The sequence below is a fragment of the Balaenoptera borealis genome (genome assembly GCF_965194805.1).
Source record: "Balaenoptera borealis genome assembly, chromosome: 6".
Taxonomy (NCBI): domain Eukaryota; kingdom Metazoa; phylum Chordata; class Mammalia; order Artiodactyla; family Balaenopteridae; genus Balaenoptera; species Balaenoptera borealis.
This window is the reverse complement of record NC_138863.1, coordinates 45,171,759-45,191,047: the sequence shown is the minus strand read 5'-3', so window position 1 is coordinate 45,191,047 and position 19,289 is coordinate 45,171,759. Positions and strand designations below refer to the sequence as shown.

Here is a 19,289-nt window from a genome sequence, read left to right as displayed (position 1 = left end):
TACATCCCAACAAATAACATATATTCCAACAAATAACATCATTTCTTTCCATGTAACTAAGACTATAATGGCAAGACCAAAAGATGTATATATGAGAATAAAACAAATACTAAAACCAGAAGTAGGAAAATTTATTTTTATAAGATAGAAAAATAGCATTATGTATCGAAAAAACAGAGCTCCTGAAACACTTCCACCAATGATTCTAAAAGCTAGCTAGACAAAATAACATAGAATATATTTTTTGAATGCAAGTTTCTCCACATACATTTTGAATTTGGTTTTGTGAGGAAAATACTACAGATAATTAAGTTATTTCTGTTACATTTAATATATACTAGAGCTATCATTTAGCCATCTAAGTTGACCAGTAATAAAGGCCAAATTATCAATTAATTACCAACACAGCATTATATTTATACATATGTATTATAATTATACAAATGCATAATACACATTTTTCACTAAAGCTTTGCTTCTTAATCTAGAAGCTAAATACCTATGGCCTTGAATGATTAAATATAATGACAAATTCAAGGACACTTTTATGTTTACTTAACAAGACAAAAATATGTGAATATACATGGAACTGCATAAATTTTTAGTCACTGATGTATTTTACTGATACATGTAGAAGGTAACTCACTAACTTAAGAACATCAGCTGTTATGATACCTATTAAGTTTTTACTATGAAGGAAAAAAGGTCATGTATTATCACCTTGAAATAACATGAATCAAAACTTTTTCATAAATCAAAACATATATCAAAACTTTAAAACTATAATCTCTAATTTTTAATTAAAAAAAGATTTTGCATTTATATTTCCAAACCTTTAGGCATAACTAAATCTGGTCTCAGCCTTTCTTTCAATTCTTTTTTTTGCGGGGGGTGGGGCGGAGCACAAGGTAGTGCGGGCACTTTTGCTGGGCATTTTCTTTTTTGTTTTTTTGTTTGACCACGCCATGCAGCCTGTGGGGTCTTAGTTCCCCGATCAGGGATTGAACCCAGGCCCCCAGGAGTGGAAGCACGGAGTCTTAATCACTGGACTGCCAGGGAATTTCCCTTTCTTTCAATTCTTTCTCACTACCTCGTTACTCCTTCCAAGTATCTGTAAGAAAACTAAACTAGAGTCCTTATGTTTCACAAACCCATCACACTAGTGCTCATTCCATTCTGCTGCCTCAAAAACCTGTTGTTCCCTTCACTGCCTAGAGAAATTCCCCTCTATCATTCAACACTTACCTCCAATAACTTCTCTTCTATAAAGTTTTCTTTAGTTCCCCTAGATTATGGGTTGGCTCTCCTGCGCTGTCAGAAATTTTTAATTTGTGCTTCTTTCCTAAGTTACATTGAATGTTCCTTAAGATGAGGATCTTTCTTAATCCTTTCTGAGCATAGCACAGAACCTGAGGTAGGCCCTTAACAAATATCTTTGAAAAGAGAAAAAGAGGGGAGGGGAAGAAGAAGATATAAAGAAAAAAGAAAGTAGTTAATAACTAATAATAACTCTACCTTTTTTGGGAAAACTATTAGAAGCACAAATTCTAACTGTGTGGTTAGAACTCTATAAACTATCATCAACATAAGTCAGATATTAGAATACTTTCAAATATAGTATTTAAATATCTGATACCTGAGAAGGTACATAGGCGTTGCACAAAAATCTGCCTTTATTACTGCTAATCTTTAGGAAAATAAAAGTTCAGTTATTATTAAATGATAATATCAGTGAGATTTAGTTTGGTTTAAAGAAAACTTGTATCATTAGAGTGAATAGCTTCCTGATTAAAGAATAAACAAAGCTTATAGGGAAGGAAAGAAAATCATATGGTTATCAAGGAAGGATTTTAAAGCAAAATCCAACATTTATTTGGGCAACTGTTTCCCAGTAATAAACTGCTACTCACTAATGGGGTCAAAGATACTAGATGGCTCTCCAGAGGCCCTTTTCTATTCAAAGGGCTTTCAAAATAAAGTGGGGGTGGAATAAGAGGCTAGGGAACTGTTCCTTCATGCACCAAATGCATTCTCAGAGTACTAACATCTGTTTCAGTTTACATACTTTAAGTATGACTTTACACATGGAAATTAAACATGCCTAAGAAGGCTGTCTGCAAAAGAACTACACATACCATTAACAGCTGGAATTTGATTAGGTCCACATTCTACACAACATAATAATCTGTGAGCCACCAATGACCCCATCTCAAAACCCAAATGTCAAAGGACAGCTTCTAATGCTCATGAAATTTTTAGAGTATAGAGGGATAAGACAGTGAAGGAAGAGGAATCTGATTCCAAAACAACATACAGGAGTCCTAGAACTTAAAGACATCTTTTGTAAAAAAAGACAAGTAAAGATGCAAAGATCTTTTTGAATGTTTCTATACTAAGAAATGCTCATTCTATAACACTCTACTAAGTTTAATTATTAGTTAGATATTAAAAAATATTTTTCCATGTGCTAATATGATAATTACAATTTCTGGTAGACTGAAGTACAATATAACACAAAACCTACAAAAATAATGATGCACCTCTGGTGCCACCACGTGGTATATCTGTATTTTTGCAGTCGTAGTTTTTTTTAAATAATAGTTTTCATACCTAGTTCTGAAGTCATCATCATCAGCTCAGATCTCTGGCATGCAAATACTATTAAATACTTTAGGACTATAGGGTCTGTTCCCAGATAATTTACATACTAATAAATCATCAACCAGTAAATGGTAATTAGGAACCCACAATGCAGGAAACATTGCATTATGATACCTAGAAGACCAATATACCATCTTGCCCTCAAAGAGCATACATCTGTAAACACGAAAACACAGACAAATCAAGTATTAACAGGAGACAACTCAAGCTATTATACAATTAAATCGCAATAAGTGGTAAAGTAAAGTTTAAGTGCTCTGACTGGAAACTAGGAAGATAAATGAGAATGTTTGTGGAAGAGAATTGAGAAGGTTTGAACTTCTTGGAAAGGATTTAGATATTCAGAATGAAAATAAGAGGGCATTTCAGGTAGAAGCAACATTAAATAAAGGTAAAGATCTAGAATCATCATGGAATGCTAGGAGGACCACCCCACAGTGAGGTTCACAGAGGCGAGAAAAATAAGCTAGATTAGAAAAAGTTAGGACGATTTGTGTCAGTCCTTCATCGCCAGATCCAGAAGCCTAGATTTTAGCCTATAGGTCATAGGGAATCATTGATTCAAAATATCATGCTTTTATTTCCCACTGTAGATATAATCCCTCTGCCACGTGAATGTCTATGAGTTTATACAAAAATAATTTATTTCCCAAATTGAGAATAATCTAACAGCTCAGACTCTTTAATCCCTCACTCTGAGTAGGTAATTTGAGGTTACAGAGCCCTGAAATCAAAGTCAACCAGTAAATCACCCCAGAGGGAAAAAATTAATAAATAAATATTAAAAAGGAGGATGACTGGGCCCAAGGAGATGTGAAACCTTCTTCCTAATATTTTACTGAGATCTGTTCTGAGAGGATGGGTGTGCATTGCAGGGAAGGAAAAGAATTTTAACAAAGAAGAAAGGAGAAGAAATTTAGGCTCATAGGCCCCTTTCAAAGCAGAGTGTAATGTAGTGTGTATTGGGGAGGAGCAGAGGCAGGTAAAGGAATGAAGCACTAGGACAATTGCTAGGTGACACTTAGATGTCCAGGTAAAAATTAAAACTCCAGCAGTGGGTCAGTTTGATTCAAATTGTTGATGTAAAAATCAAAAAAAAAAAAAAAGAAAATTTATTGTGAGTCATATATTATTGGATGCTACACTGATTTGTTCTTTAAAACGCAGTTACAGAGCACCATGAAGAGTAAAAGATCTCCAGGCGGGGAGATTCAAATAATGGTTCCTGAATCTTCACATGTGAGAAATCACGGGGAAAACTTGGGGTCTTTGTTTATGCTGTCCATTCTGCCTGGAATGTCCTTTTCAGAATCTCTTTACATGGCTTACTTCTATTCATCCTTTGAGAATTAGGTGAATCATCACCTCCTTCAAAAATGCAGGCCAGGTTACGGGGCCTTCTGTAAACCCACATCACCATGTATATACCTAACATTTGCACTTGATTACACCATAACATAATGATCACTTTTGTGTCCATATTCCTCAATATAAGATCCTCTCTTATGTACCATGTACCATGTCTTAACTCATCTTTATATCCCCAGGAACCAGGACATTGTCTTATATTAACTGTTCAATGTTTGTTGAATTAGGAAGCAAAATGTGTTATTAAAAAGATAAAATTACACACCTATCAGAATGGCCAAAATCCAGAACACTGACAACAAAAAATTCTGGCAAGGATGTGGAGCAACAGGAATTCTCATACATTGCTGGTAGGGTTGCAAATTAGTACAGCCCCTTTCGAAACAATTTGGAGGTTTCTTACAAAACTAAACATACTCTTACCATACAATCCAGTAATAGCACTCCCTGGTATTTACCCAAAGCAGTTGAAAACTTAACATCTACACAGAAACCTATACATGGATGTAATAGCAGCTTTATTCATAACTGCCAAAACTTCAATGCAAACAAGATGTCACAACCTCATCAAGTGAATGAATAAATAAACGGTGGTATATCCAGATAATGGAATATTATTATTCAGCACTAAAAAGAAATGAGCTATCATGCTATGAAAAGACATGAAGGAAACTTATACGAATATCACTAAGTGAAAGAAGCCAATCTGAAAAGGCTACATATTGTATGATTCCAACTATACAACATCCTAGAAAAGACAAAACTAGGGATGGAGACAATAAGAAAATCAGTGGTTTCCAGGAGTGGGAGTTGAGGAGGAAAGATGAATAGGAAGAGCACAGAGGATTTTTAGGGCAGTGAAAATATTCTGTATGATATTATAATGCTGGATATATGTCATTATATGTTTGTTCAAGCCCATAGAATGTACAACACTAAGAGCGAACCCTTAGGAAAGCTAGGACCTTGCGTGATTATGATGTGGCAATGTAGGTTCATCCTTGGTAAATATCTTCCCATCTACACTGTGAGAACCTGGCAGGGTTCCTGGAGATAAAACATATGAAAGTGTGGGGATACTCATGCAGCTAGGCCCCCTTGGAATTTTTAACAATCAAAGTTGTCCACACTGAGCCTCCAATAATTTGTCAATTATAGCTTAAGTTTTCTTTCCCAAGTACTGCTCCAGCAATGGCAGTTTCTGCTCTTGGGCATCTGCTCTGATATGCTGTGATTCCATCTGCCTGTCTCCAGTTTGGGGAGCAGGGGCAGTGCTTTTCCTTGTGACCTCAATTATTTGATGGATCTAAGAAGAACTGTTAATTTTCAGTTGTTTTTTTCTTTCTTTTTTCTTGTTGTGGGTGTGAGAGTAATGATTTCCAAGTTCCATACAAGCTAGACCAGAATTGTGACTACTGTGATAGACCAGAAGGGACCCTGTATGACTTTTGACACTAGACCACAAGACACTCCCTGAGGAATGTCAGCCACCACGTAAAACTTCCAACTACCCTGAGACTGCTATGTCAGAGACGCCAGGTTTAGGTGCCCTGGTTGATAACCCCAGGTAAGCTTGCAGCGAACAGTCAGCATCGACTTCCAACCATAAGTGCGCCATTTTGGATGTCCAGTCAAGTCAAGCCTTCAGGTGACTGCAGTCCAGCCAACATGAAAAATCCCATACAACCAGCTCAACTGACACAGAAAAGTCACTTGACAAAATACAACATCCTTTCACGATCAAAACACTCAGAAAACTAGGAAGAGAAGGGAATTTCCTCAACATGATAAAGGGGACATATGAAAAATTCACAGCTAACATCATACTTAATAGTGAAAGACTGAACACTCTCCTCCCAAGATCAGGAATAAGACGAGGATGCCTGCTTTTACCACTGCTATTCACCATTGTACTGGAAGTTCTACCCAGATCAATTAGGCAAAAAAAAGAAAAGAAAGAAATAAAAGGCATCCAAACTGGAAAAGAAGAAGTAGTATCTATTCACAGATGACATGATCTGACATATAAAAAATCCTAAAGAATACAAAACAGAAAACTATTAGAGCTAGTAAATGAATTCAGCAAAGTTGCAGGATACAAGATCAACACACAAAGATCAGTTTTATATCTATACACTAATAATTGTGGAGATGGGGGGAGAAGTAAATACTTAAAGGTAAACGATTTCCTTTGGGGTGATGAAAATGTCCTGGAACTAGATAGAGTGGTGGTTGCACAACATTGTGAATGTACTAAATGTCACTAATAAAAAAATTTGTTATGTATTTTTCACCACGACTTAAAAAAAAAAAACAACTGATGCCCAGGTTACACTGCAGACCAATTACATCAGAATTTCTGAAGATAGGACAGGACCAGGTTTCATTATTTTCTAAAGCACACCAGGTGGTTCCTATGTGTAGCTAAAGTTAACTACATCTTTATATATATTAAGGAGAATTTAGTAAAAGGTTGGTATGAATAGCTAGAATATCCTTGGGGATATAACTAGCATAAAATATTTATTAAGGCCAGGTACTTAAAAGTATGGTGTTTTGTATGAGTTGATTTTTATGTTGGTAGGACTTGCGAGTCCACTTAATGGCTTATTTTGCACAGCTGTCATTAAATTGTGGAACTTTTTTTAGCTTTATGAAGCTATTCCTTATTGTCTAGCCTCTCAGATTGAAATCTGAGAGTTCAATAACAATTTTTAATTTTTGAGATATCATTTTAATAATCTGAGAAAAAAATTACCACCAAAAAAACCCGTAAGTTCTCTTTTGCAGTGTTACTTCCCAATTATATTACACCCTCAATCTGTACAAAATAAAGTAATACTATCCATGTTTCCAGTCTTCACGAACACCCTCCTTCTCCCTTCCTAGCTTACCATTGACCAGAAGCCTTACCAATAACAAAATAATCAATTAACATATATTTTTGTTAAATGTATATCTACATATGTGTTATGCATTCCTGACATACCTTTCTCTTAATTTTTCCGATATTTTTGGGCAATTCAGTGCATCTGTGAGTTTTTTCAAATTGTCAAAAACCTCCAAAAAAATTTTCCAACATATTTATTGAAAAACAACTGCATATAAGTGGACCCACAGTTCAAACCTGTGTTGTTCAAGAGTCAACTGTATAAAACTCTTCATATAAAACATAGGAGAATATTTTCATAAACTTGGAATACATAAAGTGTTTTTAGATACAATAACAAAAGCACGATCCATAAAAGAAAAAAAGTGATAACTGTACTTCATCAAAATTTAAAACTTCAGTTCTGTGAAAGACACTATTAGAAGAATGAAAAGACAAGCCACAATCTGGGAGGAAATATTTATAATTCACATATCTGACAAAGGAATTGCGTCCAAAATATATAAAGAAATCTCCAACTCAACAATAAGAAAACAACCAACCAATAAACAATGGATAAAATATTTGAAGACATTGCACCAAAGAAGATATACAGATAGGAAATGAACACATGAAAAGATGCCCAACACCATTAGTCATTAGTGAAATAAAAATTAAAACAATGAAATACCACTATAAACTTATTACAGTGGCTAAAATTAAAAATACTGACAACACCAAGTGCTGACAAGGATGTGAAGCAACTAAACCTTTCAAAATTTACTGATTAGAATGCAAAATGGTACAAAACTGGAAAAACAGTCTGGCAGTCTCTTAAAAATTTAAACATATTATTTGACCCAGCAATCCCACTTATTGGTATTTATCCTAGAGAAATGAAAACTTATGTTCACACAAAAACCTACAAATTAATGTTTAAACAGTATTATTCATAAGTTCCAAAACTGGGGAAAAAAATTAAACATCCTTCAACAAATAAACAAATTGCAGAATAGCCATATAATAGAATAGCACCCAGCAATAAAAATGAGAAAACCACTGATCTATACAACATGAATTTCAAATACATTATGCTAAGTGAAAGAAGCTAGATTCAAAAGGTTACATACTATATAATACCATTTATACAACTTTCTGGAAAAGGCAAACTATAGGGACAGAGAACAGATTAGTGGTTGCCCAGTGTGGTAGTTAATTTTATGTCAACTTAACTGGGTCACAGGGTGCCCAGATATTTGGCTAACCATTATTTCTAGGTTTGTCTGTAAAGGTATTTTTGGATGAGATTAGCATTGGAATCTGTGGACTCAATAAGGACTCAATAAAGCAAATTGCTCTCCCCAGTGTGGGTGGGCATCATTCAGGGCCCATTAATAGCCTAAGTAGAACAAAAGGAAGAGGAATAGAGAATTAGTTGCTTCTCTACCTGACTGCTCAGCTGGTACGTCATTCTTCTCCTGTACTTAGACTGGATTTACACCATCAGCTCCCCTGGTTCTCAGGCCTTCAGACTCAGACTGAATTACACCACCGGCTTTCCAGGATGTCCAACTTGCAGACTGCACATTGTAGGACTTTTCAGCCTCCATAATTGAGTGTACCAATTCCTTTTAATAAACAAACAAATAAATAAATTCTATTGGTTATGTTTTTCTGGAGAACCATGACTAACACAGATTTTGGTCCCAAGAAAGGGGTGCTGCTGTAACTAACAAATACCTAAAAATATGGAAGCAGCCTTGGAACCGGATAAAGGTAGAGGCTGGAAAAGTTTTAAAGTGTGTGCTAGGAAAAGTCAGTACTTTCATGAAGGGACTTTTAAAGATGATTCTGGTGAGGACGCAGAAAGAAAAGAGGAGAGCTGAAGAGAACCGAAGACCTGTCAAAGATGCTCAACTCAACAAATGAACCAAACTTCCCTTGCTCTCTTCTATGAAATGCCTAGGGAAGTATCTGATACCACGTACAGAGAGCATCTAGCCACCTCTATCACCCTCAGTATTCTATTACTTCTTTCCAGCCCTCCAAACACTTTAAAAAATTTTGCTTTTATTTTAGTGTTTGCAGGCCAATCAACAAAGACTGTTGTATGATATATGAATGCCAGTATATGAAAAGAAATATTAGACTTGAGAAGCAGAATTCATTATACTTAACAATTCTTGAAAAAGTGACTCCACATTACACTCTTAATTTTAAACAGTGAACTCCCCACCCTTGCTACCTTTCAATTGTTGTTCATTGATGCAGTATTTATAGGCAACTTCATTTGCCTTACACCACTTCATCAGTCCTTTTCCCTCCTGATTTCTTCTTAAGAAATCATACTCTCTTATAATACTCCCTCTTCTGATGGATTTTCCCAAAACTTTAAATAGTTCCATTTTTTGGCTGCCATTAGTTATTCCTCTTGGTTTTCCCAGTAACACATATCTCTATTCCACAAAACACACCCTCAAAATAAAAAATGCAAATATCCTTTAACCCCACAATACCTATTCTAGGAATCTCTCCTACAGCAATACTGTCACAAATTTACATATCCTGTAGCACTATGTGCCACTTTTTAAAAAATGGAAATGACTAAATGTCCACCTTTGAGAGTATGACTTAATCAATTATGGCACATTTACTCTATGAAATACTATGCAGTTATCAAAAAGGAGATAAAAATCTGTATACATTGCAGTGAAAGCATATAGAGAGGGGGAAAAAAGAATACGTGGTGCCTTGCATTGCGCTGCAGAATAATGTTAAGGTGTATGTATGCCTAGAAAAATATCAGGAAGCATATACACCAAACTTTTAATGGTGGAGAGATACGCATAGGGTATAGGATCTACCGAGACCATTCTATTTCTGCATTGAATTATTTTATATCAAATTTGTATTAACATTGAATTGTTAAAATATCATCTTTAAACCTACACGACCTTAACAAATATATATTCATCAGGTTAAGCCTAAACCTCCTCAGAGAAAACTATTCTCTCTTATATTATTGTTTTATTTTCTTCGGCACACAATCTGTGATCATCTCGATTGTTAAACATTTTTGTCTCTCTCCCATAGAAGGTAACAAGGCAGCGGTCACGTCTGTCTTGCATTGTGTCTCACATATAGAAGGCTCTCCATAATTATTTGCCTCCAGAAACACTGAAGGGATGTGGTAATTTTCTACGCAATCAAGGCAGATCTCCTGTTCTTGTTAAAGTTAAGCTGTCACTGGCTCTTTACCCTTAAGAGTGTTACAGAGCCAGCACAGAGGGGATTGGTGGAAGGAAGGAAGGGAGGAAGGAAGATAAGCACCTTCTAATATACTGGGGCCACGAAAATGATACACGTAAGTTTATAAAAAGGAATGGAGATGGAGGCATAAACTTTCTCAGAGTTCAGGGCTTCGGTCGACTAACTGCGGAAGCTAAAACCACGGCAACACGCACAAACAGTAGCAAACCAGGGAGCAGCGGCCCTGGAACTTGGCCAGGGTAGAGTGCAATGTCAGACCGGCCAAGAAGGTCCAATGAACCAGGGAGAGAAATAGGAACCAGAATCCCGGAGTAAGAGCCGGGTGTCCAAAGGAAAAAGCAAGCCTCTTGGAGCTGTGAAGATTCTGTAGGAACGTATGCTCTGCTCAGAGGAACAGAACAAAGTGACGGCTAACGAGAGGAGCTAACACCTGTGCAAAAAAGAGAACGCTACCTTTCCAACCAAGAACTCAATTGCGCGACCAGGAATGCTGTTGGCGCAAAACGCTGGCGTCATCTCGCAGCTCCCGAATCAAAGTTAAGAGAAAGGCGAAGCCTGGCGGGGTATGGGAAAGGACTGGCGGTCATCTGACACACTTCGGGCCACCTTTCCCTTCCGGCGTAAGAAACTTTAAAGTTAGATTAACAAGTCCGGAGAGAAATTTATCTTTTCTAAATAAAAGTTTAGAGGGATCTAATATAAATGCATTCTGTGTTTCGCTTTTTCCTTTTTTCACATGTCCTAATTTGACGATGCCCAAACCAAAGATGGCCGCACAGGCGCTGGGTCTTACCATTGAGAACTACCATGGAGACTGAGGCCTAGAGGAGCCCTGCGAGGTTGGGGGTCTGTGAGCAGGGGCAAACGCCCTATCAACCGGCTTCCGTCGGGGAAGCTCGGGGCGGGGCCGGCGACAGCGAGTCCTTGCGCTTGCGCGAAGATGGTGGAGGAGGAGAGGCTCCGCGTGGTTCGCTGTGGCGGCAGCGAGTTGAACTTCAGGAGAGCGGTGTTCTCTGCGGATTCTAAGTAAGAGGCCCACGCATTGCCGGCCCAGCTGAGGGGCGTGAGTCCCTGGGGGTTGGGGAGAAAGAACTGTCGGGCGCGTCTGGACAAACCAGCAGGCGGTTCTGGGCTCGGGGAGGGGACGCGCGTGCGGGAGACCGCAGGGCTAGCGGGAGGTAACTGGTGCCCGTGTGCTGTAAGAGGACTCAGAACCCCTTAGTTCCGTAGCACCTCAGGCTGGGGCGCGCTTCCCCCGTCCCCGGACCTGCAGGTAGATTGAGGGGCCCCCGGGCGGACCCACGTGTCTAGAATCGGCTCGGCGTTGGGGCGGCTGGAAAATGGTCCGGGCACGGATTTGTACGCCACTGCTCTTGCAAAACCACGAGGAGTATCCCCTTTTCGGACCGAATCGTGACTTGGAATTACTGTATGATTAAAGATTCTGATTTCTCCACACTTCCCTACTCCCTAAAAAGGCATTTTGGCCACCTTTTTGGAGCTCTGCGTAAAAACTGACATTAGATTCTGTGTGGGATAAAAACACGCGTAAGCCCTGGTCCCCTTCCTCAGGAGCTCAGTGTAGCTAGAAAGCTTAACTAAACCCAGTTCATCCATTGTGTGCCCTTCGCAAGGTTCTTAATCTCTGCCTCAGTTGCCTCATCTATGAAAAGGGAATAATATTTAGTAATCCATCTCGTAGGGTTGTTGAGAGGATTAAATGCCTTAATACAATACAAATAAAGCAAGTCAAACAATGCCTAGCACTTAATGGCTCAATATACGTCAGCTGTCACCATCATTGCTCTATTGTCAACATCATCTAGAAGTGACACAATGTAAAAAAACGTTTTCAAGTCACTCAGGGATAGAGAGACACTTAGTAAAAACCCTTTCTAGCTTAGAAAAGTAGAAGTCGTATCTTATGAAAGTTTGTATGCCCCACAATGTCTTGTTCATGGGTGTATGGCAGATAGTTATTGAATGCATGCATGACTTGAAGGAGCTTTCATAAACTGCCTTAGAGGCAAAAAAAAATCCTTGGTCTTTACAATAAAGAGGGCTTTGTCGATACTCATCTTGTGAATCAGAGGAAGAAACTAAGGCTTCAAGAGATTGCCAAAGTTCTGCCACTTTGGACTTAATATCCAGTTTCTTCCTCCAGTGTACTGTTTGTATATCTCATTCATTGTACTGGGATCCATTGTATTTCACTTGATTAGTGAAAATTGATTAGTCCTACAATTCATTTTTAAGTATTTATCAGCTGTGTATTTATAACAAGCTGCGATGACAAAAACTAAGATAATACCAGGATTGATCCTACTACCTTCAAGAGCTTTCAGTGTAGTGAGGAAAAGGAGATAATCAGTAACAGATGTTTCATACAGTGGCACTTTGGGATCCCATAAGAAACAGAGTACTTCAAACTGGAAGGATGGAGAAGGTTGATGAGGAAGTGATGTATAGGCTAGACGTAGATGGATGGATGGTATTTTGACTAGGGGATATGGATGGAAGGCATTCCAGATAGGGGGCACAGTATAAGCATGAGGACTGTGGTACAGTTAGCTTGTAGGAATGGTATATGAAGAGAGCTAGTGGGAGATGAGGTTCTAAAGGGAACATAGAGTCAGTTCTTGGTTGTTTGGTCCAAAGAAAGTGTATTTTTTTATTCTGCAGATAAGGTGTTGGTGGGGAGGGGGGAGGCGGGATAACATGATTGTGTTTCCTCAAGAATATTAATCTGAGAACTCTATAAAACTATACAGTATGTGATGGAGAGACGAGAGGTGGCTAGGCTAGCATATTCAAGGTGCAGTGATGGCACAGAAGGAGGAGTTACACAGTGAAAGTTTCCCTTCAGCGGTAGGATCTTGCAAAACTAACAGGAGTTTGCCCCTTCCGTGATGCTGGGGGGGAGGGCAACCAGGCAAAGTGAGCAACTTGAAATTGGGGCGGGGGAGGGGTGTCATGTGCATAAGGTCAGTATACTTGCAGCATAGGCTGAAGGGAAGTGGTGGGAGAAGAGTCTAGAACATTATAAACCAGGTATTAGAAGACTAATGCAGGCATCCAAGCAAGAAATGATTTTGGCCAGAATTAAGATAATAATGAAGATGAAAAGACAGAGTTTTGGAGTGATTTAGCAATTAGGATTAACAAGGAGAAGATGTAGGGTTCACATGTGCCTGTTGAGTTTAAAGTACCTTTATAACAGCCAGGTGGGTGTAGCAGGTGTTTAGGCAGAAATTCAGGATAGGAACTTGGTCGAGATTTAGAGATACATTTTTTTTCATATATATAGAAGCTAATAATTAAACCAGTTTTCTGGCAAATTAACAGGGTTATAATGAATTCACCAAGGACTTGAATATTATCTAAAAGCTGCCACAGGGGTTGGCTAACTTATACAAAGGGGAATAAAATAATTTTGTATTTTACCTCAAGGAGTTTATCAAAAAAGCTGAAATAGTAAATGAAACAACAGAATCGTGGAATTTTAACTGCTTTCTCTTGGTCACTAGGTCCTCTTAGAACTAGGACAAAACTCTGCTCTGCCTACTTGAGTGCGTTATCATGAGAGGCAAGCAGGGAGGTGAGGTGTACATGAAAGGACCTGGCATCCCCCTATCAAGTATTACTCCCAGTCCGGCACTGTTTGCATCACACCCTGTTGCCTCCCACAGTTATATGGTGCTATGTATCATAGCAGTAGGTTACTAGGGTATAGAAAACTAAAACAGTGGGTCATTCTTGCCTTTTACATTTCTAAATTATCACAGAATCGATGTCCCTGACTAAGTATTTTTCCCTGCAGATCGTTCTGGATACTGCTGCTGTTACGTTACTGTAACTCTTATTCCTCGTCTTGCTCAGAACCCTGTAACAGGGTTCTGTTGCCTTCCTTAACTATAGCTCTTATGTCTGGCTTTCAGGGCCTTCCCTGATCTAGCTCAACTCTGCTTATGGGGTTGTGTTTCCTGCTAGTGCCCATTATGCACACTTTGCTACTTACATAGGTACATTCCCTGTCTCTCGTAGGTACCGTGTTGTTATTTCCCTACTGTTTTTTATGTTGCTCTTTTTCTTTCCCAGCCCTTAAATCATGCATCCTTCAGAACCTCATTTAAATCCTGATTCCTGCTTGAAAACATCCCTAATTTCTTACTTCACCACTTGATTAACAAAGATGATTTGAGTCCTGTGTGACAGGCATTGTGGTGGTGCTTTACATGCACCCCTGTCTGCATGGTTTAGGTATTGTTATCCTCATTTTACAGAACCATTTATTGAGTGTTTGCTGTATATGCCAAGCTTGCACTTGCTGCATTGTTTCATTTAATCCTTATAATAACCCTGCGACTGGAGAACAGCGAGGTTTAGAAAGGTTAGGTAAATTCTTCAACGTCATTCAGCCTTGTACATAGTAAAGCTGGCATTCGAACCCATCTGTGTTTGACTTCTTAAAAATGCCTCCTTTTCTACCACACCCTGTTTCTGTTATTATTTGAAGTAAGTAAACACACAGTTCCTCCCCTCAAGGAGGGGAAGTTCTCTCATAACACCGTGCAGAAAGTGCTGGGATAGAGTTAAGCCCCGCACCCTGCAGAAGCACGTTAGGACTGGTGCTGATCTGGAATAAGATGAGGGAAGGCTTCCAGTGGAAAGACCCCTGAGCTGAATGTTAAAGAAGTAGTCGGAAAGAAAGCGTTCTCAGTAGATAGCAGAATGTGCAAGTGTGGAGAGTGTTCTCTCTAGAGGTTTGCATTCAAACAGTTGAAGTCATTATTCCCTGCTGAGGAGCAAGGAGAGAGGAAATTACTTTCCACTGGGGAAGAATATCAGAATCCGTTAGGGGGAGTTTTCTTGGCAAACAGCAGTACCCCCTCACCCACCAACATCTCCAGGAAACTCTGCCTAAAGGACTTGTTGATGCTAATGGAGAGCAGGGGAGAGTGAGGAGGTCGTTGGAGTTTTGAACCACTTAACCTGCTGTTCAAGTGAAAAAGTATTTCCAGTCAGACTGGAGTCAAACGTAGGAATTTGGATCATATCCTGAAGGCAGTAAGAAAACACTGAAGGATTTTAATTTAATTTTATCTTTATTTAAGGAAGTAATATGGTCAAGTTTGTAAAATTAGTCTGGTATGAGTACGAAAGGTTGAATCAAAGGGCCACACCTGGAGACTGTAGGAAGCCCTTAAGAGTGGTCCAGACAGGAGATGGTAAGAACTACGGTACTCATGGGAATGGAGAGGAGGATCCAGCCAAAGGGGAATCCATATACCTCGGTTGCTTTGTTGCTTGTACTTTGTTGATCTTACAAACAGTTGAACACAACCATGGCCCCTGGTTACAGCACTTTTAAGATGCATCCTGATTTTAGAGAGGTGAACATGTGAAAATCAAGTGTCTTAAAAAATGATAAAATAGGATAGTAGCAACCCCAGTCAGCATTAGAAGATTTACCCTTTGATTATTTTGTAATAATTTTTTTACTGGTTCATTTTATCTAAATAGTTTATAAAACCTTTGAAGATCAGGCATGTTCTGTTTGACAAACTGGATTGGACATTGAAAATCAAAGATAAATAGGGCCTCTGCCCTATAGGAGCATATGGCCAGATAAGGGAGATGGATATTTACATAAATGAGGAATTTCAACACAGTTTGAAAGTACCCAGATCAAATCATGCCTTGGGTACTTTGGGAGCACAAAGAGGTCCAGCCTAAGAATTCTGTGGTTTGTACCTTCTATGATATATGAGAAAGCACCATGTTAGACACGTACGCTGTCAGATGTAATAGGCACAGAGCAAACGTTTTTTATTTGATGCTAGAAGATTTGCAGTTCTGAGCTTTGTCTTATGGGTATATCTATTATGAAAAAAGTTTAACAAATATTACCCCAGGTTAACCACAGTTAATAATTTAGTAGCCTCTGATATATGGAAGAAAGCCACAAATCCAGAAAAACAAAAGCGAAGTCAGCTTTTTGGGAGTAAGAAAAAGAACGGTCATAAAGTCTGAGACCTCACTGACTAGAGAGAATATTTGACTACGTATTTGTAAGCTGGTGTCTGTGCAATGAATGATGGAGAGTTGGAGGACAGGGGAAGACGCTGCTGTTAGCAGAACCACCGCAGAATAAAACCTGATAGTGAAGGCGTAGCACAGTGTCTGCATCCATTAGTGAGCAGGCAGCTTGGTTAGGTTGGCTGTTTTTGCAGGATGATTCCATACAGCCTCTGCCCCTGGAACAGGTCAGAGGTATGACTTTGGCATCATTAATCTACTTCCAGAATTCGTGAACTAAACGACCTCAGATGTCCCCATAGGCTTAAGCAGCACAATTTGAAATACAGGTCTTAAACTATTATTTTGAAAGATATCTCTGTTGCATGTTATAGCTTTGTTTTTTGTTTTGTTTTGTTTTTCATGGACAATAAAAAGATTATGCTGTCTATACAGTATGTGATTCTTATTTTTCTCTCTTATTTCCAGGTATGTCTTCTGTGTCTCTGGAGACTTTATTAAAGTTTATAGCACAGCTACAGAAGAATGTGTACATATATTGCAAGGGCACAGAAATCTGGTGACTGGAATCCAGCTCAACCCCAGGAACCATCTACAGGTGTTAATTTACAGTCAAATATTTTAATATTGGCTTTATTGTTGCCAGAAAAATTTGAATTGAATTTGGCTGGGAAGCTTTCTAGGTGATGATCATGGAAATATCTATTTTGATTTTCTGATTTAGTATAGTTTTCACTTATTTTTAATTATTAAAATAGGGTCACAGCCTAGAACTACATTGTTCATGGTGTATTCTGTGAACCATTTGTTCACAGGATGCTAATAGGTGTTACTTGAAAGAAGGGGTTCTTGTTTGTATAGTTTCTGAAATTCAGGATTTGGCACAGTTAAATGAATTTCTTGATTATAGGTCTTCTCAAGTCCTTTATATGCGTGGTGAATATCCAGAAGGGGTATATAGTCTTGGGTGTTTCTCAAATTTATTTGACCTCCGAACTCTTTGGTTTCTGGAATGCATCTTTGAGGTATTGATGTTGTAGATCTATTTCTTTAGAGACGAGGCTCTTTAGTGTTAATGCAGATGTCACCGAATCTTAGGGCCAGTATCTAGACAAGAAGAAGGGATTCTTTATTCAGTGGATCAACCAGTTAATTTCAGGACAAACTTGGGGATCTAGTGGAGTCTGCACCTTCCCACTCTCCCCACAAAACAGCCCTTGCTTTTCAGAAATCAACAATAAAATGGTCATTTTAATTCTGTTCTTAAGTGTCAGCAAAGCTGCTAGAGAGTTATCTCAAAAATACTTGCTCTAGTTTTTGATCAAGTTCCCCTTTTCTGGATTAGTCTCAGCCAACTTGACAGTTACTGCTTGATTTAAGAATGGATTTGCATTGCCATTCACTGTGTTGTCATAAAAGAAGTAGGGCATAAAGTAACACTAACACTGATCTTTTCTTTCTAAAATTAAATGAGCTACTCTGGAAAATCATAGTTAAGTAGCTTTTCTGCAGGGTTCAAGCACACATTTTGTCCTTGCTGTCCTCTGAGGACTTGAGAAAAGAGGTTATGGTTATGTGTACCATTTGAATGTTTTTTGTAGCAGAAAAGAAAATTAAAATTGGAATTTATGAAGTCTGTATTACCAAATTTAACAACAGGCTTGGTTGAGGTGAAGGGGTGGGTGCCAGAGACTCTGTGGACTCTCAACTCACAGTATTTGTGTATAACCATTGTCTTACAGTGATTCTGTTTGCCTTGTTATATTTTACTGATCTGTGTTTATGATTCATGTTATATATAGTAATGCTGGTGTATATTTTCTATCTAATATAATTCTTTTGCTTGAATAGGTAATATTTTCTTATCCATCATTTTTTATTTCAATTCTGTGATTCCATGTCCTCCCTGGAAGAAATCTTAAAATTGCCACTTTTTTTTTTAATTGAAGTAGAGTTGATTCACAATATTATATTTGTTTCAGGTGTACATATAGTGATTCTTCAGTAGTGAAGATTAAACTCCATTTAAAGTTATTACAAAATAATGGCTATATTTACATGCACTGTACAATATATTCGTGTTGCTTATCTGTTTTATACGTAGTAGTTTGTATCTCTTAATCCAGTACCCCTATCTTACCTCTCCCCCTTTTCTCTCCCCACTGGTATCCACTAGTTTGTTTTCGGTATCTGTGAGTGTCTTTCTGTTTTGTTATATATATTCATTTGTTTTATTTTTTAGATTCCACATATAAGTTATAACGTGCAGTATTTGTTTGTCTTTCTTTTTTGTCTTATTTCACTAAGCATAATACTCCTAGGCCCATCCATATTGTTGCAAATGACAGAATTTTATTCTTTTTTATGGCTGAGTATATATATCACATCACATCTTCTTTATCCCTTCATCTGTTGGTGGACACTTAGGTTGCTTACATGTCTTGGCTGTTGTAAATATTACGCTACTGTGAACATTGAGGTACATGTATCTTTTCAAATTACTATTTTTATTTTTTCAGATATATACACAGGAGTTGAATTGCTGGATCACATTGTAGTTCTGTTTTTAGTTTTTTGAGGAACCTCCATACTGTTTTCCAGTAGTGGGTGCACCAGCAGTGTAGAAGGGTTCCCTTTTCGCCACATCCTCACCAACATTTGTCATTTGTAGACTTTTTGATGATAACTCTTCTGACAGGTGTGAGGTGATACCTAATTGTGATTTTGATTTACATTTCTCTAATAGCGATGTTGAGCATCTTTTCATGTGCCTGTTAGCCGTCTGTATATCTTCTTTGGAAAAATGTTCAGATCTCCTGCCTATTTTTTAATCAAGTTGTTTATCTTTTTTTTTTCTTTAGGTTGTTTATCTTTCTGATGTCGAGTTGTATGGGTTGTTTATGTATTTTAGAAATTAATCCCTTATCAGTCATACCGTTTGCAAATATTTTCTTCCATTCAATATGTTATCTTTCTGTTTTGTCTATGGTTTCCTAGCTGTACAACAGCTTTTAAGTTTAATTAGGTCCCGTATGTTTATTTTTGCTTTTATTTCTTTTGCCTTAGGAGACAGATCAAAAAA

The 19,289-nt window shown here is 38.0% G+C and overlaps 1 protein-coding gene across 1 annotated transcript in view; it reads left to right on the top strand.

The window, feature by feature from the left end:
* Positions 1 to 11,038: 11,038 nt before the first annotated feature.
* The window catches only part of WDR75 (WD repeat domain 75), a 48,999-nt gene continuing 40,748 nt past the window's right edge, over positions 11,039 to 19,289 (top strand). Inside the window, exons 1-2 of the mRNA XM_082397344.1 lie at positions 11,039 to 11,194; positions 16,676 to 16,805. Of these exons, the coding sequence (XP_082253470.1) occupies positions 11,109 to 11,194; positions 16,676 to 16,805 (216 nt within the window). The 5' untranslated portion in view covers positions 11,039 to 11,108. The remainder of the gene's footprint in view (positions 11,195 to 16,675; positions 16,806 to 19,289) is intronic.